This window comes from Pseudoliparis swirei, chromosome 11 (assembly GCF_029220125.1).
Source record: "Pseudoliparis swirei isolate HS2019 ecotype Mariana Trench chromosome 11, NWPU_hadal_v1, whole genome shotgun sequence".
In the NCBI taxonomy this organism is placed as follows: Eukaryota; Metazoa; Chordata; class Actinopteri; order Perciformes; family Liparidae; genus Pseudoliparis; species Pseudoliparis swirei.
The window spans coordinates 19,744,371-19,766,147 of NC_079398.1; the positions used below are offsets into that span (position 1 = coordinate 19,744,371).

Here is a 21,777-nt window from a genome sequence, read left to right on the forward strand (position 1 = left end):
AAACTTTATTAATACTTAACTTTGTTGGGCTGTTTTATCTATCACAATTAACTTGTTTATGGTCATATGCTCGGCACATGCAGATTGTATCTAGATGCATTGTAATTTATAGCTGTCTGATGGAGTACAAATAACAATATGTCGCTCTGAAATGTAGAAAAGCGGAAGTGAAAAATTGCATGAAATTTGAAATCTCTAAAGTACCTCAAAATGGTGCTTGAATACATACTTTCTTTTCACAACTGGAAAAATAACAATCGAGACAACCCTTGAGGGAGATTATTTTATTATTGTAATAATAATTTGACATGCCTGTGTGGTCATTTTATTGGTTAAGAAAAAAGGCCCCAGATTCACGAGGCCACCTCTGAGAGGTGTTGCATGTTGGACAGAGTGAGCTGAGCGTCCCGCGCCGGGTAGAACCGCCGGGAGCGAAGCCACAGCTTCCCAAACACGCCGGTGACCAGCAGCAAGACGACCAGCAGCCCCCCGAGGACAAAAGTCTCCACGTGAGGGTATCTGCCCGCATCTACATGGAACAGGACACAGGTGGAACCACGCTTTGCATATGAATTGCATACACTTATCTAGAATCTCTATAGTCTCTCAAAGCTTTAAAAGCTACAGCTCTGAGATCGAGAGGAAATAAACATACTCAGACTGGGCTTTTCACCGCCTAGTAGCCGTCTGATTGGTCCATAAGACACTGTATGGGACAGAGGGATGTCTCTGCGGGTCCTGATTAATTCATCTTCACTGGAACAGTTCTGTTGGGCAAATAGATGAGTGAAACAACAGAGGAACACGCGTCTAGATGTCAAGTGGTGCATGTTTTAAATTAGGACTTGGAGCTTAACTACACGGAGATCATATGGCTGAAAAACAATTCTGGGCCAATGGGTCTATATTAAGGACATAAGCCGCACATATAGCAGGCTACTTGTCTCAACTGGCCTCTGACTGCGGTTTGAGGAATGGCGGCTGCACGGGCTCACTCACAGGCTGACACACTCCCGGGGTGTTGTGGCAGATCTGGACGTTGCAGTGGAGGAAGACGTTGGTGTAAGAGCTGCCGACAAACTTGAACATTTGTATCCTGAAGGTGGCCTCCGGGCCCTGGCCGTTCTTCAGCACGCTCAGGGTCTGTTCATTGGCCAACACCGGGCAGCTACGGGGAGGGAGGCAGAGAAGTCAGGGAGGCCCGGTGAGAGTGAGACGGAAAGACCGTCGGCAAACAGATTTCAACTGATGTGATGAATTGCAAAGTTTAGAAATGTAGTAAACACGATCCAAGTGACTCGACACAGTACGAGTCCTTCTGGCATTTCTAAATCATTGTCCATTGCCTGGCTGCTGCTCAGTTCTAAATACTGCCTGGTTGTCAAGGACATGCACAGCTGTTGAAGTGAAATGCACGTGGCCTCTCAGACAGGAGTCACATGACCAGGCTCTCTCAGAGTGTCTGACCAACCCCCTGAGCAACAAATTCTCTTATTTCTGTGTGTGTGTGTGTGTGTGGAAATTTGCTCACGCGCCATAATCAGGTTTCACCATAACAAAGACAAAGTATCTCAACCTATTGTATTCATACTGTTTCTGCTGCAAGATGGCACATGGAAAAGAACCGGTACAGCTGCGCTATGGGACCCCGTTTGCTCAGATTAAATAAGAAATCTTCTTCTGTCTACCTGTCTCCGATGAAGGTGTACTGAATATTACTGTACGGATCGCTGGTCGGCGTGGCCCAGCATCTCTCCACACGCAGCATCAGGTGGCCCGGTATCTGCCGGATGGGAAGAGTCGAGTCATTCTTTCCGCGAGGTTATTACCTCACAACTGGGCCACAAACCGGTTATACACACTAAGTAAACATGGGAGCTCAAATTACTATCTGGTCATGGGTCGAGGGATGGATTTCCACCATTGCTAGGAACGTCCACAGCCAATTGCTTAACGTTGTGCAACGACGTGCTTCATCCACTCCAAGAATAGCTGTCAATAGTCAGAATACTTTCATGTGTGTCTCTGGACTCTCATTACATTTGACTTTTCCTTCATGGTATATCATCCAAATCACAACACATTGCTCCACATATCTACGGTGCATGTTCAGTTAATTCTTTATTAATATATTATCACTCTGTAGGGATTTAAGGTGATTTACCATGAAGACTTTCACAAAGATGTCGTCCTCCAGCGTCAGCGACGGCACCGTGGTCCACCTGTCCTCGAACGCGTCGTCTTTGTACAGCAACATCGACACGGAGAAGTTTCCGTCCTCCGTGTTCAAAGTGATGGTGCTGGTCCATTAAAAAAAAAGGATTAAATTAAAGAAGGACCGCGTTAAAAAACAGAAAACCATTCGGAAGGAGATTAAATTCAACCCGAAGACTCACCGGATGTCGACTCTGATCATGTTCTCCCCGTTGGGCTGTTGGACCAGGTAGTTGATGGGGTAGCGGCACACGAACGTTATGTTGATATAGTTCCTCGTTATAACATCTGAATCGTTGTTGTGTATCGTGTTTATGAACATGATGTGGGACTCATCTGAGGCCTGAGGAGAGGAAGATATCAGATAAAAAATAAGTGCAAAACATTTTCTGCAGCAGTGTTTTTGTTTCTTCCTCTTGACAATTCCAGAATGGATATCCACGACGCTATTCTGTGTGGGAAACACTGCAGAAATCTGCCGTGGCAAGGTAGTATGGTGGAGGAAAACAACACAAAAGTCAGCGGCTCAGCTGTCGTCAGCTGACGGGTAGAACTCTCTAGACGTGGCCGGTTGAACAGGCTGTGGGTCCCACCGGGCTCCTGGAGGCCTCTGGGCTCTCCGAGCGGGACCAGTGGCCCTGAGCTCCAACATGCATTTGAGACGTCTTTCACTTCCTCTTGGTAAACACACAACACCCCCACTGTGAGCGCCACTGGCAGGTCTCTGTAGCGAGCAACAGATCTCCAACACCTGCACTGAAAGCTGGGTAACAAACACCGAGGCAGCACTGAGGCTGAGGAACAACCCTGACCTTTAAACCCAACGGTTCCTTCATTTCGTCTCCCGTCAGCGGGTTCAAAAGTTACAAGGTGAAAGCGAGCTGGACAGCTGTGGCATTCCTCTCCTTTAGCAACAGCTCATCTAATCCAGAGCGGCTCGCTCTCAAACCTCGTTAACACCGGCGAGGTGGAGCGCTGCGGCGTTTCCTTCCCCGCTGAAAAGCCGCGTTAACTTTGCTTTCTCTACGAGACAAAGATCGTCATGCATTCCAGGCGAGTAATTCAAGGACACTCGCGTGCTGAAGGAGGGATATACGCTCCCCCCCCCCCAAAAAAAATCCAAGAGTGTCTTAATTGAAATAATCAGGAGGCTCGTTGGACAAATGATTTACGGCTTTCCTATTCAGAGAACGGCAACACATCATCATTTCCATGTAAATCCCGCTAATTTAGAACCCGCGAGGCCATTCAGGGCCCCGGAGGGAGAAGAAACAACCCCGCCCTTCTTTCTTTAAAACACCCCCTTCCCTTTCTCTTCACTCCTCTCCGTCTGGGCTCCGATGTATGTGCCTTTCTCCGTCCATCTTATTGTACTTGCTCCGAGCTGAATTGCATCACACCCGCCTGAACGCGGAGCCTCAGTCCCAGCTCGGGTCTTCTTCTTCAAGTTGATCTCTTGCTGTTATGTAAAGTGCGATAAATCGACTGAAGCGCCGACGTTTTTAGGCGGTGAAAAGATCCCGATTGGGAGGCCCATTTCCCACGACAACCGCAGACATCGTAAAATAGTTCGATTTATTACGATGGGGGGGGGGGGTAATGTTGTCAATAATGGAGATCCCAAGTGTTATTTGTCTACGGCTTTTGTCGAGGGTTGTTCTAAATGTCTAGAGTTCACGTGCGGTATTTGATTAGTTGGACTCCTGCTGACACGACCAGACTGAGAAGTTCTCAAAGGCTTTAAATGCAGGAGGAGGGGAAGACGTACCATTATGGTTCCGCAGTCGGAGAGATTCGTCTTGATGCTGAAGACGTAGTCGTCTCCGACCTCGACGCCACGGCACTCCGGATCATTCAAATGCAAATCCTCAACCTAAACAGAAGAATACATACATTTATTTATGAATCAAACTCGGAATGCACATAGTTTAGGACATGAGTGAAATAAATAAAAGCTGCTCACTTACATAAACTGGAGGCACCTTGTTGAGGAAGAAAGCGCTGGGGATAACGACCTCCATGTGGTCGTTGTTACAGATGACGGTGTCGTTGAGCTCTAACGGGAAGGAGAGATTAATATGTACTGTGTCATCACATTTTAATACTTATAGACAATCTGCATAACAAAAGGCCAGTTATTGATATCTAAATGTAGTCAAGGACGGGAGTATTTCCATGTTCCGTGACTTTATACTTCTACGCCAGAACATTTCAGAGGGCGATATCGTTAAGAAAGTTACTTTTCAAATAAGATTTTAACAAATATATGATGTAATGTACTTTAAAGATGAAACTACCAAAAGTAAACATCGTAGTGAAACATATCTCATGATGCTTCTTACCCCTTAATGCATCAATAACATTGTGTGGAGTCACATTTAGCCTCACAGGGTTCATTCTGCTGCATAATGAGTTCTTTTAATGTTGATACTTCTGGACTTGTGATTTAAGATTTTGATTGCAGGACTTTTACTTGTATTTTGCTCCTTTTGACTAAAGAAAAGCATCTGAATACTTCTTTAACTCCCGCTAAATACTTTAATTCCTAAGTATACTGCTGCTGTTGTGGAAGAAACTAGAAACTGAAGCAATAAATTATCACTTAAAAAAAAAAAAAAAACAGTTTAAGGCCCGGGAAGCACAACGTTGAACCCATAATTCGTCGATATGAAAAATTGCTCACTAATGACATTGTGAATGAATACGTCCCCCCCGACCCGTGACACTTTTCTAGTGATGTGGAGTGTGAGCTCACCCTCCTCCTCCGGCTCCAGATGCACCGCCGCGGTGACCATCCTCATGGTGAACAGTAACCAGGCGAGAAGAACCAAACTGGCAGGTGCCATCTTCCCGGGACGCTCCCTCTGGCTTCCTCTCCGCCACTCGGCCACTACCTTGTTGGTCCTCTTCCCCCTGAAGCGCTGTAAAAAAAAAAATCTCCCCGGGGACGATCCAACCACAGCTCGCTGTCACCGCAAGACGTAGTGCCCCCCTCTTCTCTTACTCCACTCAGCAGCTCTGCTGAATGAGGAGCCTCCCTCTGGCCTTAAAACAGCAGCCTGAATGATGTGCGCACCAACAATGAGATTCCACGCATGAATAGAGGGAGTCGAGGGGAGTCCAAGGTAACACGTATGTTACCGCCTACGTCCTGTTGGTAAACATCTTACAACCGCCTCTTCCTACAGGGGAGCAGCGGCGAGTCTGGTAACCATGTGAAAGGAGGAACAACGGGGACCCGGCGCTCTTTGTCGTCGACGTCCTTTTGTCTGGACGTTTAAAAAAAAAAAAAAAATCTTTTACTGGTGCGGGAATCCCAGTCAGTCGGACGAGAAGAAAGCAATTACGAGTCGAGGGCAATTCAGTTCACGACGCCAAAGACCCCGCGAGTGTGTGCGTACGTGTGTGTGTGTAAATACGTGAGCAGGCAAACACAAGAACGGAAACATTATTTTCATCACTTTCCCCCAAAAAAAGAAGCTTTGAAACGAGAGAAACACAATAAAACCGCCACATCTCTCTTAAACTGGTCCAGACAATTTGGAAGTGGTAATATGAGATAATGTGGCGGAGAAGGTCTCACACTCGCTGACTTTTACGAGTTTAATTTACAAGATTACTTTCCAAGGCACTAAATCTTGTGTTTTTTTAGTTTTGCAAATAAGTGTCCGGCCGACTTGTCCGGCTGACGGATGGCTTTGAGAAGATTGTCTCCTGCGAGAATCTCTCACCACTTCTTCAATTGTAAAAGAGAGTTGAGCTCAATGGCTTCCTGGCCGCTTCCATTTTTACACAGACGAATAAACCACGATGAAAAGCACCGGATAAAAAGAGCCGGTCACAGCAGGTCGGCGTCCTGTCAGCAGCAGATGTTTATTTCCCGATTTAAGTTGTGAAGGAACCTCAAATCGCCGCATTCAAGTTCCTCTAAAGTTGTGTATAAATCCATAAAACAGAATATTAGACGAACAACGGGCATCAAAACTGTAACAGCAGAAATAGTTATTGAATCATTAAATTCCAACTATATGACAAGAGATTAAAAACGGCAATACGATTAAGAGTCATGTAATCGGCGGTCGGATAAAATGTCTTTTGGGGGGGGGGGGGGGGGGGAATGTATTTGATAACTTCAAGCTGGTTTTAAATATATAAAAAAAGTGGAACGTGAAAAATCAGAGTTCTCCTCCCACCAGTAGAGAGAGCTCTCTCGACCAGCAGGTGGTCCTCCATTGCCGTCCAGGTGTGCAGTCACTCCAGATGTTCTGCGTCTTCAGTAAACAGATCCGCCAGGTCGGCGACGGTCAGCACGGCCGCCTCCGAGTGCTTCATGGTCGTGCTGGTGTGGCTGGAATTTAAATAAAAAACGTCAGCCGTCATCTTGCCTCTGAATTTATTGGTTTTAAATATCTTTTTAAATGTCTTTATTCCGTGAGTATCGTCACCTTTTGTCCGCGGTCTTCAGCATCGCCTGCATCCTCTCTTCGATGGTGGATTTGATGAGGAATTTGTGAACAAACGTCGGCCTGGCGGACAGAGAACAACTGAAGTTACACAACATGTACAAAACAGCGGCGGTAGAACATTAAAACATATACTGGGCGTGATTTGAAACCATAAAACCTCAAAATCACCAACAAACATGAAAAAAAAACTGCATGTGCGTCGAAGACATCGATACATAAATCGATCCCCCCCCCCCCGGGCGTCTCACTTAGTTTGTCCGATGCGGTGCACTCGGCCTACGGCCTGCAGCTCGTGGGCGGGGTTGAGGATCGGCTCCACCAGCAGCACGTGCGTCGCCTCGATGATGTTCAGGCCGTTGGAGCCGGTGTGGAGGGGCAGGAGGAGGATGTTGATCTTCTCTTCGTATTTGAAGGAGCACAGATTCTCCTGGACGAGAGAAGTCGGCACAAACGGACAAAATGATTCACGCCGAGCGCCCGATGTGAGCTCAAGATGCAGGCGACGTCTCGTCAGGGTTCAATACGGCTAAATATATCGGAAGTAGATCTAAGCGACTTTTTAGCTGCAATGATTGGACCTGTGTCCTCGTATTGTATTTTATATTTTATATAGTGTTGTTACCTTCGCATTGAAAATGCGGAAGGTTATGTTTTGATCGCCATTTATTTATTTGTATGCGTGTTCCTCGCATCACAAAAAAAGTTTTAAACCGAATCGCATGAAATTTGGTGGGATGATTGGTTATTATCCGGGGACCATTTGATTAGATTTTGGGATCGATCGGGTCAAAGGTCAAGGCCATGAAAAGGTCAAAATCTTCTTGAATCGCATGAAATTTGGTGGGATTGGTTATTATCCGGGGACCATTTGATTAGATTTTGGGATCAATCGGGTCAACGGTCAAGGTCATGGAAAGGTCAAAATCTTCTTTTTACCATAGCACGGTCAATTTCTATCCAATTGGAATGCAACTAATGCCAATGTTCATAATTCAATGCCCAATCTTGTGATATGCGAAGGTATGCGCTCCACCGAGTGCCCGTTCTAGTTGTATTTGTGTTTTTATTTTAATGGACGTATGAGTCTGGAATGAAGAAATATATATAAGCGTTTTTAATGTGCTAATAGACATTTTGTTACAGTATTCTATATAAAAAAAATTCATTCTGAAGAAGCACGTTTTCAGTGTTAAACCCCCCCCCCCCCACGAAGGATCACACGGTGCCATAATGTAGCAGTTTTATAACTCATCCAAACTCTTGAACTATTCTCTTACATCAACAATTTAAAAAATGATAATTGGATACTTTTTAGGCTTTTTACATACTTTTTACATATTAGTTCCACATCAAAACTATGGTCAATATGAGTCTCAGATGTGAAATAATTATTTCTAAAAAAGGGTGTTGCATTATATTTATATATCCGTCCGTCTGCAGGATCTCTCACACACTTCAGAGTTGATTTCCATGAAGTGTCCAGAGGAGACGGCCTCGAGGCAAAAGACACATGAGAAGTCATCAGTGCTGAGCTGCACCTGGTATGTCCTTCATTGTCGGATTAATACAATGTTCTTATCCGGAAAATAAGAGTTGTAGGAATGATGTGTGTGGGTGAAGGTGCACGTGTAAAGTATGTGGACGTTGTTAAGAATATAAAAATACATGCATTATACTCTATGTACGTGTAAAGCATTAAGGCCCTGGACAGAGAGGAACAGCACATACACACCCACATGCTTTGGAACGTACCGACATCGCCTCATAAGGAGCACGGACAGGTACGAAGTCTTCGTGACCTCGGTCAGAGGCCGACGCGTCCACACGGGAGGCACGCTGGGGAGTACTAGGCACCAACTCTACGCTCCCCCTCCCCGATCCACACAGGGAGGACAACTAGGAACACTGTGAACCCCTGGCCCTGACCTCCCAGTCGTAGATTTAATAAGAAACGTACCCGACACCGTCAAGAACTTGTTTATCTTAGCAACAGATAGTTTCTATCATTACCTTCGCATTGAAAATGCGGAAGGTTATGTTTTGATCGCCGCGTATTTATTTATTTATTTGTATGCGTGTTATTCGCATAAGTAAAAAAGTATTAAACCGAATCGCATGAAATTTGGTGGGATGATTGGTTATTATCCGGGGACCATTTGATTAGATTTTGGGATCGATCGGGTCAAAGGTCAGGGTCATGAAAAGGTCAACATCTTCTTTTTACCCATTTTCATCCAATTGGCATGCAACTAATGCCAACATGTTCATAATTCAATGCCCAATCTTGTGATATGCGAAGGTATGCGCTCCACCGAGTGCCCATTCTAGTTATTATTATGTTAAAGAAACCAGCGCCCCCTCAGCAGAAACTGCACACCTCCCGCTTGAAGTGGAGAACAACACACACACACACTGATTGTGTGACGTTGGCGAGAAGATCGGAGCCCAGAGGGCGGGACCACCCTGAGCTCCACCGACGAGACGGCAAAAGTTTAAACCGAGTGACGCCTCCATCTATATTATCCAATCACGCTTGCTCTTAAAGATGACACAGAGTCACGTTCTCCTTGAGAACTTGAGTCTGTTCTGGAACGATGCCTTTAGCTGACTTCACCCAGGCCCGCGCTGCACCTTAAATATGTTGTTGTCTTCGGACTTTTTGTTCCACCACACTGAAATAAATCCACTTTGTTTTGAGTTTTACTTTGCCGTCCTGGTCGTCTTTTCCCAACCTCCGACAATGTCTCGAGAGGGTTTCTGTTGAAGCGGTAAAACTCCACCGCCGCGCGGTGTGACGGTCCCAAAGAAAATGTAAAACCACCTGAAACTTGCGAATCCCGTTGATTTGAGAGAACTCCATGTTGTTGTCGAACAAGGCCTTGGCAATGATGTCCAGGACACTCAGCCACTGTGGAGGAGAAAGACCCGGGTCAGATCCGAGCTCCCTGTCATCAAAGTAAAATCACCGCGGGGGGGAGAGAGAGAGAGAGAGGATAGATAGTTTCAGTTACCGTGGAGAAGACGAGGCACTTGGCCCCGGGGTCGGCCACTTGAATCTTCTTCAGGGTTCTCACCACTGCCTCGACTTTGGTCGAGTGGCTTCCCTGACCAACACGGGAGGAGGACATGTGTGCAACAGCGTTAATGAAAGAACAGAGTGGCCTGACCGGAGCCGTCACGAGGGTCAACGGTATAACCACGACCCCCGTTGAGTCACGTTTGGACAATTAAGCCGCTTGGACCGACCTTGACCGGCACGTCCTGGTCCTGGCTGGACGACTGCGTGGTGAACACGTAGGAGATCTCGGCGTGGGCCGTGGTCTGCCGACAGATGGCACATTGGACGGCGCGGCGCCGGGAGCCCACGCTGTACTGCTCCACGATGATCGCGATGCACTCGTTGCAGAAGCAATGGCCGCAGATCAGCACCGCCCACTGGGGAAGAGACGCAGTTCAACTGGAATATATAGAACCCCGGTGAGGGGAACTAAATGATAAATACTGAACGGCATCGTCCGGGAGATTTTAAGTTCTTAAAGTCAGTTAAAAGAAAACTGTTTTACGCCTTGAATAGAGTTTTTAGCTGCCTATGGATTTGAAGCAATGGGAAGCCAAAAAAAAAAAAAATCTTCCACCCGCCAGAAACATTATTACCACCAATAAATAGTTTTGGACACAAAGCTAAACATGTGACTCAAGATGTTCCAGGGTTTTTACACATTTTGACCAATGGATTTCCAGGACTTTTCCATGACTTAAAACCAAATTTCCATGACCAAAATGAAATCTCGGTATAAACATGAACAATTTAGAACATTTTGCTTATTGAGAGCGGACGCCGGATTATATTTTGAGCGTCTGTCTTTAAAAAAAATATTAATTATTTCAAACTCGACGTAAATGAACATGTGATTATAACAAATTTCCATGACTTTTCCAAAACTTTTATGATTTACGTTTTTTCCATGACTTTTCCAGGCCTGGAAATGACCATTTTAAAATTCCATGACTTTTCCAGGTTTTCCATGACCGTCCGAGCCCTGTGTTACTGCTGCTCCACCAGTGCATCAACAGCCAGGGATGCTGCTTCATCGGCCATGTACGTGTGCACATACATGGGATTTGACTCCTCGTACATACAGGGAATTTACAGAATAACAGGATAAATATAAAATAGCCCTTGAAGACAGCAGAATAGCAACATGTATGTACTATATAAAAACAACAACAGTGACAATGAATTGGGGATGTTGGTGCAGGAAGAAAGAAAGCGGCGCTGTTGCGTAACACCCGGACACGAGGAGACTGACATTTAAAACGTCCCTCACAGCGACGCCATGCTGCTCACCTCCTGGCCCAGGGGCCGGGCGCAGATGGGACACGGCTCCGGGTTCAGGCCTCCGGTCGACTTGTCCTGGGACTGGAACAGAGGAACACGAGGTCACCTCACACGGTTTGAGGTCAAAGTCTCGGACTGAGCTCAGGAAGAACTTCTGTGGCTCTCTGACCTTCTCCAGATTGGTGAGATACAGAAACTGTCCGAGCTTCTTCTGGAGTTGAGACTTGGCCACCGCCTGGTCGTTCAACAGCTTCACCCTGTTCTGCTCCACCTGGAAGCAAAACAAGTGAAGGTCAGGAATGCACTACAGATACTTCAGGCAGAATATTACATCGATACCGGGTCAGAGTCCAGACATGATCTTTTAATTCCTCCATAAACAGTTCGTCATTCAGCTCACATGTTAAAGACAGTGAACCTTCATTACATGAACTTCACTGCATCTACACTTTAGTATCCACAGATATAAAATATGCATTTTACTGATTAAGAAACACACTAAACATTTGGGTTTTTAATGTAAAACAACTCTACAAATCAAGTTTTGGAGTGGAAATTAAAAGAGTAACCACACACACAATGATTTTAAAGCGTCAATAACAATATTTCTGTTTAATTTCCCCCCATTGAAGTTTAACTTCATTTTTCGAAGTTGTGATTTGTGAAACAGGGCAATATAAATAAAATAGAGCAGTTTTAAATGCCTTTTAAACAGAATGGACTTCCATTGCCTTGTTGTTATAATGCATAATAAAAATAATATGCTTCATTAATAATAATAATAATAATAATGCATTTAATTTATAAAGTGCTTTTCAAGGTACTCAAAGACACTTGACGTGACATATTTAACCCTCCTGTTGCCTTCGGGTCAATTTGACCCCATTCAATGTGTAACCCTCCTGTTACCTTTATATTTACTGATATATTTTACCCGTGGGGTCAATTTGACCCCAGCAATTAAAACCTCCAGAAAATTATTAGAATTAATATTGTTTCCCAAGTTTAAGTGTGAGGTACTTTATGTTTGTTTGTTGACTACCTAAATAGCCCTTTAAATATATAAAAAAGTTGATATTTCTTATATGTTTGACACAGTGAAAAACAGCCTGGGGTCAAATTGACCCGAAAGAACACCGACATTAAACATTGAATGGGGTCAAATTGACCCAAAGGTAACAGGAGGGTTAAAACATCCTAAAAGCTATAAAATTAAAATAAATAAAAGGACGATAAATAAAAACAACAGTTCTCTGTAACTGACCTCATGCGGCTCGATGATGTACAGGAGTTTGGGCTTCGGTTCGTCGGGCAGACGCACGCGTAGTCTCTCCGTGGCCATGCCCAGCTCGTCGATGGCCGACACGTGGTTCCTCAGCACCATCCAGTACTCATGCAGCACCTGAGCAGCACACGGGTATCGGTCACTACGGCCATAGGGCATTATGTGTAATTATATATATATTATATATGTTTCACAGCCAATAATGTGACACTGTGCAGGGGAATAACAGTTGTATAATTTGAATGCAAACGTTGTGACTTTTTAAATAGGATTAATAAAGGTGTGCACACACCTTGTATTCCTTCTTCCAGTTGTCAAACAGCTCCATGAAGGTGTTGCCCTCCTCCAGCAGCTCGGGGTCCATGCGTTTCACTTTGGCAAAAGACAAGATGGCTTTCAGGGAGCGCTCCGTCTCACTGGCCGCCCACAGGCCTCGGCTGGTCGTCGGGAGACGGTCGTCCATCAGCCCCTCTTCATCCTCAATCATTTCTTCAAAGATGGCCGTCTGACCCTTCACCCTGTCGGGTATTTAATTTGTTTTTATTAAATCGGCGAATATAGTTTTCATGCAATTCGACAGATATTTTTGAAAGTATTGCTGCACTTACGTGTGAGAAAACAGCTTGGACTCATAATCGATGAAGAGGACATCCGCCTTGCAGAAAACACAACTATACGACAACAAAGACGACGAGTTATAAATAAAAAACCGGCAGTGAAAAATCAAAAAGTAGAGTTTCATGTTGCCGAAACTTGTAATACATTTTGTGCATTTGAAGTCAAAATGAGGCTTAAAAAAAAAAAAAATGCCGACGCCTCACTTATTGAGTGGCAGTCTCATCGGCCTGAGGTGGCATATGGTGACCTCATCAATCACTTTCGTGGAAGCCGGGCCTTCGAGACTCTTCACGGCGTCTCGCACGGTCTTTTGGGACTTCAGCAGATCTTGCATCTGAGTGGTGAGGAGGAGCTGCAGACCGCAAGCGTCACGGAACCTGCAGCACACCACATTTGGCTTTTCGTCATCACCTCTGTGTGAAAGGACAACGATGAACCATCATCCGGCTTTTTAAAAGAGTCACGGCGTACTTGTCTGCCATGGTGAGCTTGTTGGCCTGCTGCTTGTAGCTGGACGTCAGCTCGTTCTTGATGCGGGACACCAGGTCGTCGTCGTTGGAGCTCCGGGTTGCCTTCGCCACGACGTCCAGCCACCAGGGAGCATTCAGGTTGACCTTGAGAGAGCAGGTCGGTCACAGAGGTTTTAAATACAGCGTTACTAGAACACAGATCAATCTGACTTCAGTGCTTCTGAATATCAAACAATCTCTGGACCCGAACTCTAAACAGAAGTCATTTCAGCCATTACATATTCTCGTTCAATGAATCAGAAACTAGTAAGTAAGAGCTAATGTACCTAAAGTGATGCAGATATGGACTAAATATGGGAATAAAAGATACAATAAAAACAGAATTAGCTTCCATTTGAAAGAGAAATATTTTCCAAGTTATAAAACAAAAGTAGAGCAGAATATTAGCACTAATCGGGTTTAATTGCAGGTTTAAGGCCGATGTTAAGTTTTATTCAAGTGGCATGACCAATATGTGTTCCTATATTTGTTCATTGGTCTGTATAAGTATTTGTGTCAGCGGGGTGTGGTTAGCCTCAGCTGCAGCAGAGTGGGTGGAGCGGGGGTGTGGTTCAGGGAGCGGTACCGGGACGCGGTCTAAATAGCTTAAGATGGTGATGATTGTTAATCGAGGCCGATTAGACCTCGTCCCGAACGATATGGAGCACAGTTCTCACTTTGCGTTTCAGCTCTTTGAGGTTCTGGAGCACCGGCTGCAGAGCCTGATGGGCGTCTGCGACCTCGGAGTCGTATTTGGTCATGTAGTGCTGTCGCAGCTGCTCCGTCTGCAGAGAAGCAGAGGCCATTCTTAAAAATAATGGAAAAAGAAAAAATGGATACGGTTTATTCCTGAAATGAGAGGAACACGTGTGCGTCACCTCCTCACTCAGCCGGTCGTCTCGCAGTGTGGGAGGTATCCCAGGATGCTTTGCGCTCAGCAGCTCGATCAAATTGTGGGTAGCATGAAGTCTCTATTTGACCAAATAAAATAAAAAGTCAAAAAAGACATTTTAATATAAACAAGCTTTCAGATGGAAACCCCTCGCATGTTAATCACGAACATGAGGAGAAGATGAGAATGGGCCGAGGCCGTGAACACCTGCAGCGAGTCGGTCTTCAGCCGGCCTTTGTGCTCCTCCGAGGAACGAAGCACTTCTCTATACATCTCCGTCGCCTCCGGGAACTCATCTGCGGAGGAGGCGCCGGTTAGAAGTGACACTCGACATGCGCCGCTAAATGAGAGTCACAAAGACGAGATTGCGCGTCGCGTTAAACCGATTCCCACGGGAAGCCGGGAGCGCAAGTGGGCGGTTTTTCATACCTCGGATGATGTGGATTCCAGCCAGGCCGTTGAGGGCGCACACCAATTGTCTGTGGGCTTCTTCACACTCCACTCGACATTTCTTCTGCAGGGACTTCATGAGCTCCTCCATCGTCATGGTGCTGTGGAGAGGGGGGGGGGGGACACAAAGGTTTGCCGGCGTTACGGATGATGCCGTACTCGAAATTAGTCGGGCTTCGTTGTTAATTAAACCGCCGCAGCTGCCCTTTTTCGGATGGCGGCGTCTCACTCCTCGCCGCTCACCTTTTCTGCAGAGGCAGGAACTCGCCCCTCACGGCCTGCGGGTGGCAGCAGGCCTGGCGCAGCCTCAGCAGCGGGCCCAGGATGCTGTGCACGGTGCGGCGGTCCAGGCTGCCGAGCTTCAGGCTCCAGTCGGAGATCTTCCGGAGTTTGATCAGCGCGTCCCGGGAGCAGACCTCGTGCTGCCGGTGGTAGAAGTGACCCTCGACGGGGGAGAAGTGGAGCCAGTGCACCTCCTCCGTCTGAGGGGGGATCTGGATCTGGAAGAACAGAACGGAGGAGACAGAATGAGATTAAATCCAGATTGAGATCCCCGTGCTGCAGATTGATCAAAGAATAAGAAGATAAACATCTATGAACAGTAGAGTGAGCCATATGGAGTATATATTGAACGACATCTCGCATTTTCGTCGTTATTCAAATCTTTTTCCGACCGCCGGAGATTCTTTTAAATAAGTAAAAATGATGAGAGCGATGACGCCGCCGCACTACCTGATCGATGACGTCCTTTTTAGCCGATCGCCACAACAATTGGGCGATGACGTTGTACAGTGGCTCCGTGTTTCCGCGGCGATACGGCCGGTAAAGGAGGCGGACCCACCAGTGTTTCACCCAGTACGGGTCCACGCCCAGGAACAGCACGAGGCCGTACAAATCTGTGCAGGGAAACACATTGTTGTTGTTGATGATGTTGAATCACAGAGACTCGTATTCAAGGCCCGCTTTGATAATCGGGGGTTTGACCTTCTAAGCCTCTCTGGACCGGAGTACCACTGACACACCAGCGGTTGACGGATGCGAGGCGTAGCGCCATTTCTGCAGCCTGACGGTAACATAAAAAAGGAGCATAAGCAAAAGTTCCAACAGACAAACTGAAATAAAACATTTAATAAAACACAGTCTGACGTTACACGTGCAATCTGTGAATACACAAAGTTTAATCAGGACAAATATGGAATTCTGCTGCAGGAATGAGGTTATCGGCACATTAAAAAAAAAGCCCAAAAGGCCTCCTCGCCTCACCTTGGCCGTGGGACATTCGACCATCTGAGCCTCGTCCAGACAGATGCGCCACCACTGCACGGCCACCAGGGGGCTGGGCACGGCCATGTAGCGCTTCTGGTTGCGGAAGCGCCGTCCGTCCTCGCTGTTGCTGTGGGGAAGGTCGACGTAGTTGAGCTCCGAGCGCAGCACGTCGTAGGTGGTGATGACCACGTCGTGCTCGGCGAGCGCGCGAGGCTGGATGAACCCGTGCTTCTTCACACCCTGATACACCTGTGATTATGAGATAGAAATAAATAAATATATATATATATGCAGGGTTCATACACATTTTGACTGATGGGTTTCCATGACTTTAAACAACATTTCAGTGACCATAAATATTTTTGAAAACTCGGTGTATACATGAAAAAGTGAGAACATTTCGTATTTAATCTATATATAATTAGCAAAAGAACTTCAAGGTTTACGGTTTTGTGCTTCTTTTTTTTTTGTGGAAGTGCAAGTGAATGCACGTTATAATAACGAGAGGAGAGAAGCGTACATATGTTTACGAAGGAAGGAAAAGGAGGTGAGACAAGGAAGGAAACATTCACAGTAGATTTAAATGCTTAAACATTTTCTTTTTTAAATGTATACACACATTTCTTGGAATAAAATGTACTGAATTGTATGTAGGATGACTGCAACAATCTGATGCCTCAATCCTTATATGATGATATATATGATTATGAAACACTTGAAATGGCCGTGTACCACGTGTAAGTAATGTCATCTTTCAATGCGCGAGGGTAGTAAAAAACCCTCAGATTAGCGGTAGTTATGGTAATTGACACAGCATTGAATTATAGTCCTACGATATACATACGACTTGTGCATGTCAACTCAGAGAAGGGCTGATAGCTGTGTCGGGGTCAGCGAGATGACCCTTTTAGTGCCACCGCCATGATGTATGTGATCAATATATTGGAGCTGCCGTGATATCTTAAGACCAGCGACATCCCAACATGGGCCAGATGTTCTTCTTCCCCCTCACCAGCACTCGCAGCGAGGACGACCTGATGTGCCGGTTGATCTCCTCCACCCACTGGTGGCAGATGGAGCTCGGGGAGATGATGAGGGTGGCGCCGGTGGAGACGGGTTTCATGGCGACGAGGCAGTGGGGGCAGTAGAACGGCGTGGTCCCCCGGCTTTCTTCTCGGTAGTTCACGCAGTCGGCGTGCTGCCACAGCTGGCAGTGCATGCACTGGACGCGGGCCTTGAAGTCCAGGAGGCCCAGCTCGCCACAGATGCACTCAAAGCGGTAGTCCGGGCCGTCGAACGGGACCGCGGACCCTCTGGCGGGGGGTTCTGCCTCCTGGGCTTCGAGCTGAAGAGCATCTCCCTCCAGTCGGGGGGAGTCCTGAGTATCGGACTCCTTTTTATCCCGAGGCGTGTCCGGCCCGTCCTCCGCTCTCTCGCTCAGACCTTCGTCCCATTCCTTCGTTGTTTCCACCTCCTCCCCCAGGGGGTACCGGTCCCTTTGGGCTTCCGCCAGAAGAGAGTTCTGCAGAGCCGCTTCCGCCTTCTCTTTCGCTCGTCTCTGGAACATTCTCCTGGGCGTGCTCTCCGTGTTTTTGAAGTTCTACCAAAAAAAAAGAAAAACAGAACTAAAGTTAAATAAGACAAACTATGTCACGATGGCAGCGCAACACGTTTATATTTGTTCTTACAGGCTTCGTCGCTCCCACCGCCGCCGAGGTCTTCTTCGTTTCCTTGTACTTCTTTCCCAGTCTGAACGAGCCGGCCAAGCCGCGACCTTTGACCCGGTCGACCAGGCCTTCGTCGGTCAGCTTCGCCAGCATCTTCTTGACGTGTCCGCGGTTCTTCGAGAGGTCGTAGCCGTATGTGGCGCGCATGTAGGTGAAGACGGCGTTGCCCGAGGCTCCTTTGCCTGATCTCGTCTCCTTGATTGCGGCGAGGAGCATGACGCGCACAGCTGCGCACAAAAATAACCACATTTGTTTAAAAAAAAAAAAACATTTTAAAATCAAAGCGGCGGTGGAAATAAAAGCTGCGATGTTTGAGAAGACGCTGGGTGACGCACTTGGGTAGGATGTTTTCATTTTAAGCTGAACTTCAGACTTGCAGCGGTTAACTTTCTTCCTCTCCAGAGGAGGAGGAGGTACGAAATAATTTACGGATTTTCCCTGCAAGATCAAAAGAGACTGTTAATAATCATACGTGGAAATAATACAGTGACAGTTAAGAGAGCTGGAATAAGGTGAATTTGTTTTTGTTTTTTTAACTCTCCTCACCTCAGGCAGGGTGAGGGCCTCCTGCTTCAGGTCCTGTCGGGTGTGAAACAGGATGAGAGCCAGGACCTCCACCGTCTTTCCCAGACCCATCTCATCAGCCAGGATGCCACCGGGCCACTCCACACCCGCCACGGGGAACTCTCGGATTAGGCTGAACAATTTAAAAAAAGAACAAAACTGCTGAAAGAAATACTGAAATGTATCAGTAGAAAAAAAGAACAAGCAAAAACTCAAGATAACGGGGTCAGTTTAGTCAAATTAAAAAAGACACACCTTCCCAGTTACCTCTAAGGGTATCTATCCATGCAGATACAGCTTTATGTGCTGAGCTTATTTTTCTTGGGGGGGGGGGGGATATCAATTCATGACACCGATACTGCCAACCCAACACAATAGAGATGAATGGAATTTAACTTGTGCTCCTTTTTTTCAAAGCACTAGGCGTGTTCACTCCTCAACACATACAACTAAAAACAACCTGCAGAGGTCTGGTGGTGAGATGGTTTTTTTGTGGTTTCAGTGAACTGACCTGTTAACATTAAAGTTCTTACCAGCCGGTAAAAGGGTTGTAGAACAACTTCTTCCCACACAAAGTGATCAACTCCCTCCAGAGGAAATGCAGAACTGGTTCTGAGAAAGAGGTGGAAAGTATGAACGCAGCTTATCAGAGTCTGACCGAAGGTCGTGGAACCGAACTTAAAAATGTCATCAGTGGTCAGGAAGTGCTGCTAAATCAAATTTCCAAGATTCAAGATTATGGGGAAAGAAATGGCAAACATCATATGTTACACATTGTATGATGTCACAGTTTAACCCTCCTGTTACCTTTAGGGTCAATTTGACCCCATTCAATGTTTAACGTCGGTGTTCTTTCGGGTCAATTTGACCCCAGGCTGTTTTTCACTGTGTCAAACATATAAGAAATATCAACTTTTTTATATATTTAAAGGGCTATTTAGGTAGTCAACAAACAAACATAAAGTACCTCACACTGAAACTTGGAGAACAATATTAATTCTAATAATTTTCTGGAGGTTTTAATTGCTGGGGTCAAATTGACCCCGAGGGTAAAATATGTCAGTAAATATAAAGGTAACAGGAGGGTTACACATTGAATGGGGTCAAATGGACCCTAAGGTAACAGGAGGGTTAAGAGTACCTTTAGGTGAAGTGTTCCTGTATTTCTCTCTCTTCAGCATCCAGTTGACGGCCTGGCTCTGATAGGGTCTGAGAACAGGAATAAGAGCCTTGTGCTGGAGGTCATAGGTCACCTCCCGGCTCTCGCTCTTGCGCCGATGCCGGACGTAATCGTAGAGCTCCCCCACGTTCTGCCTCTCCAGGTCGGTGTCACATTCCTCTTCTTCATTCTCTACAACTTCTACGCGGAAAACACAGCAGAGGGATCAGTCGTCGTTGTTGTTTTTTGCACCGGAAGCATCAAACACTAAACACCAGACTCTCACCGGGGACGATGAAATCGTAGAAATACTCCATTAACTTCTGCATCAGTTGATTGGCTTTCTTCATCCGAGCGTTTCCCTCGCTGAGGAACTCCGGCTTCCCGAGCCCAGTTTCCAGCAAGTAAATCCCCACCTGCCAGATGCAGACGGACAAACAGCTGATGGAAGAAATGCTGTCACACATATACGGTGTCACCAGAACACATGTGCAGTTAACCCTCAGTTCACCGGATGATGAAGACAGCGAAATAACTCCTCATTCCATCCTCTCTGAAATACCTTCGTACCTTGACGGACCCCTCCTCTGTGGCCCGGCGGCAGAGCTGCACCACCCTCCTCTTCTGCATCCAGTCCAGGTCCTCCAGCGGGATCCCGCGGAGGCCACACTCCGCTGTGCAGGTGTCCCCGTCGGGCCCCCGCAGCCCCGAGCTCTCGTCGCGGCCGCTGTAACTGAGGCAGAGTCGGTCCCCCGTCCTGTGGAGCACGAACGCCCTCCGCTCGCAGTCCGACGGGACCCGAGCCGGCCGGACGCTGAACTCCCCGACCAGCGCCTTCCAGCCGTGGTCCGGCTCAACGGCCGGCTCCACGGTGAGGGCCAGGGAGGCTGAGGCGGGGGCGCCGTCCGACGACGTGCCGGGAGGTTGAGAGGCGCTGCGGGCGGTGTCCTGGGTGGTGGAGAGAGAGGGAGGAACGGAGCAGGAGGGCGTCTGGGCGTCCCGCTGGGCGTCCCGCTGGGCGTCCCGCTGGGCGTCCCGCTGGGCGTCCCGCTGGGCGTCCCGCTGGGCATCCCACTGGGCGTCCTGCTGGGTCTCCTCGTCCTTGCGGTCGTCCAGCATGTTCCAGTTCAGCTTTTTCTTGGCGTCTTCGCCCACCCTCACGGGGGGGGCCCTCTTTCTTCGGCTGCTCATGGTGTATACACTCTGCAACCAAAAGAAAATGAATTGTTAATTACCAAAGTCATTATACTTTAAATGTACGACATCAGCAGTTGAATGGCAAATATATCTCAAGGCAATCAAACTATTTAAGGATAAGGATGTTTATTGTCATTGTAAAAACATACAACTAAATTAAGTTGGCGACTCATCAGTCAGTACAGCAGCTGACATCACTGCTGGCACACACACACACACACACACACACACACACACACACACACACACACACACACACACACACACACACACACACACACACACACACACACACACACACACACACACACACACACACACACACACGTTGAGAGTTAACGAGGCTTACTGGCTTACAGGCACATACGTTTATTTATATACTGGTCGTGAAATAATAACATTGTATTTGTTTATAATGTGCTCTCAAGCAGGGCTTCAACGCATGAACATGGACGCTGTTCCTGCGTTGCATGAAAACACGTATTTGTTTTGTATCGTTTGAGTAGAAAACGAGCAGATTTACTTTGAAGAGCCTTCAACAAGCGGATCTGGTTCCTATCGCGGCATCAGGAGTCCGTTCCGGGGTCCCAGCAGCTGCAGACGACAGGCACCAAAACACAACTCACGCACCGACTCTAATGTTGCTATTCGCCATTTTTTTTGAAAACAGGAAGTGACGTCAGAGCAGACGGATGTATTTTGGCAGCTACTGCAAACGCATACATTGTCAAATGTATATTGTGTTTCTATGGGAAATGTGAATATGAGTAATTAGTAAATTAGTAAATGCAAAACTATTCTCCCATATTTATATATATGTTTACATTTTTCTAGGCATATTTTGTCCACATCTACTTTTAGCACTTTTGATGAGATACAAATGTTTTTTAAAGAAATAATAATAGATAATTCTCAAAATTATGTTGGAAAAAAACCCTGAAGACAAATGCATTTATATAAGTATACATTTCCATCCATTCTTTTGTTGTTGTTTCTCCAATTATGTTGGAAATTATTTATCTTTTATTTATTTATTTAAATTACGAATACGATGTAAACCGACAACAGTATTTTTTTTATTATTTGATTTC

At 46.5% G+C, this 21,777-nt stretch overlaps 2 protein-coding genes across 3 annotated transcripts; both read right to left on the reverse strand.

Annotated features, from left to right (window-relative positions):
- Positions 1-269: 269 nt before the first annotated feature.
- Positions 270-6,295, reverse strand: si:dkeyp-110a12.4 (uromodulin). The gene is made up of 9 exons (XM_056425732.1): positions 4,970-6,295; positions 4,182-4,270; positions 3,983-4,087; positions 2,397-2,557; positions 2,165-2,300; positions 1,689-1,783; positions 1,000-1,168; positions 656-767; positions 270-529 (listed from the first exon to the last, which is right to left on the reverse strand). Exons 1-9 carry the CDS (start codon positions 5,058-5,060, stop codon positions 354-356), a joined length of 1,134 nt encoding a protein of 377 aa, XP_056281707.1. The 5' UTR covers positions 5,061-6,295; the 3' UTR covers positions 270-353.
- shprh (SNF2 histone linker PHD RING helicase) lies at positions 6,063-21,331 on the reverse strand. 2 transcript variants are annotated; one of them, XM_056425669.1, is made up of 30 exons: positions 21,210-21,331; positions 20,060-20,692; positions 19,776-19,905; positions 19,472-19,690; positions 18,864-18,942; positions 18,313-18,463; positions 18,102-18,204; positions 17,728-17,993; positions 17,052-17,639; positions 16,037-16,288; positions 15,758-15,836; positions 15,506-15,669; positions 15,017-15,273; positions 14,753-14,874; positions 14,531-14,619; positions 14,310-14,402; positions 14,109-14,216; positions 13,394-13,536; positions 13,126-13,299; positions 12,913-12,975; positions 12,597-12,822; positions 12,284-12,421; positions 11,189-11,290; positions 11,029-11,100; positions 9,927-10,115; positions 9,692-9,784; positions 9,502-9,588; positions 6,929-7,107; positions 6,660-6,740; positions 6,063-6,562 (listed from the first exon to the last, which is right to left on the reverse strand). In XM_056425669.1, the coding sequence occupies exons 2-30, from the start codon at positions 20,678-20,680 to the stop codon at positions 6,466-6,468; spliced, it is 4,965 nt and encodes a 1,654-aa protein (XP_056281644.1). In that variant the 5' UTR covers positions 20,681-20,692; positions 21,210-21,331; the 3' UTR covers positions 6,063-6,465. The 2 variants fall into 2 exon arrangements, with proteins under 2 accessions (XP_056281644.1, XP_056281645.1); XM_056425670.1 differs by lacking the exons at positions 19,472-19,690; positions 19,776-19,905; positions 20,060-20,692; positions 21,210-21,331 and having other exon boundaries at positions 18,842-18,930.
- Positions 21,332-21,777: the final 446 nt, after the last annotated feature.

Coding starts and splice junctions, on each gene's coding strand:
- si:dkeyp-110a12.4 (XM_056425732.1), bottom strand. CDS start 5,060: ATGGCACCTGCCAGTTTGGTTCTTCTCGCCTGGTTACTGTTCACCATG. Junction 1,784..2,164: donor TCTTTGTGAAAGTCTTCATG/GTAAATCACCTT, acceptor CCCATCCGGCAG/ATACCGGGCCACCTGATGCT. Junction 768..999: donor CCCCGGGAGTGTGTCAGCCT/GTGAGTGAGCCC, acceptor TTTGCCCAACAG/AACTGTTCCAGTGAAGATGA.
- shprh (XM_056425669.1), bottom strand. CDS start 20,680: ATGAGCAGCCGAAGAAAGAGGGCCCCCCCCGTGAGGGTGGGCGAAGAC. Junction 17,994..18,101: donor AATGAAAACATCCTACCCAA/GTGCGTCACCCA, acceptor TTTTGTGCGCAG/CTGTGCGCGTCATGCTCCTC. Junction 9,785..9,926: donor ACCAGGACGTGCCGGTCAAG/GTCGGTCCAAGC, acceptor CGTGTTGGTCAG/GGAAGCCACTCGACCAAAGT.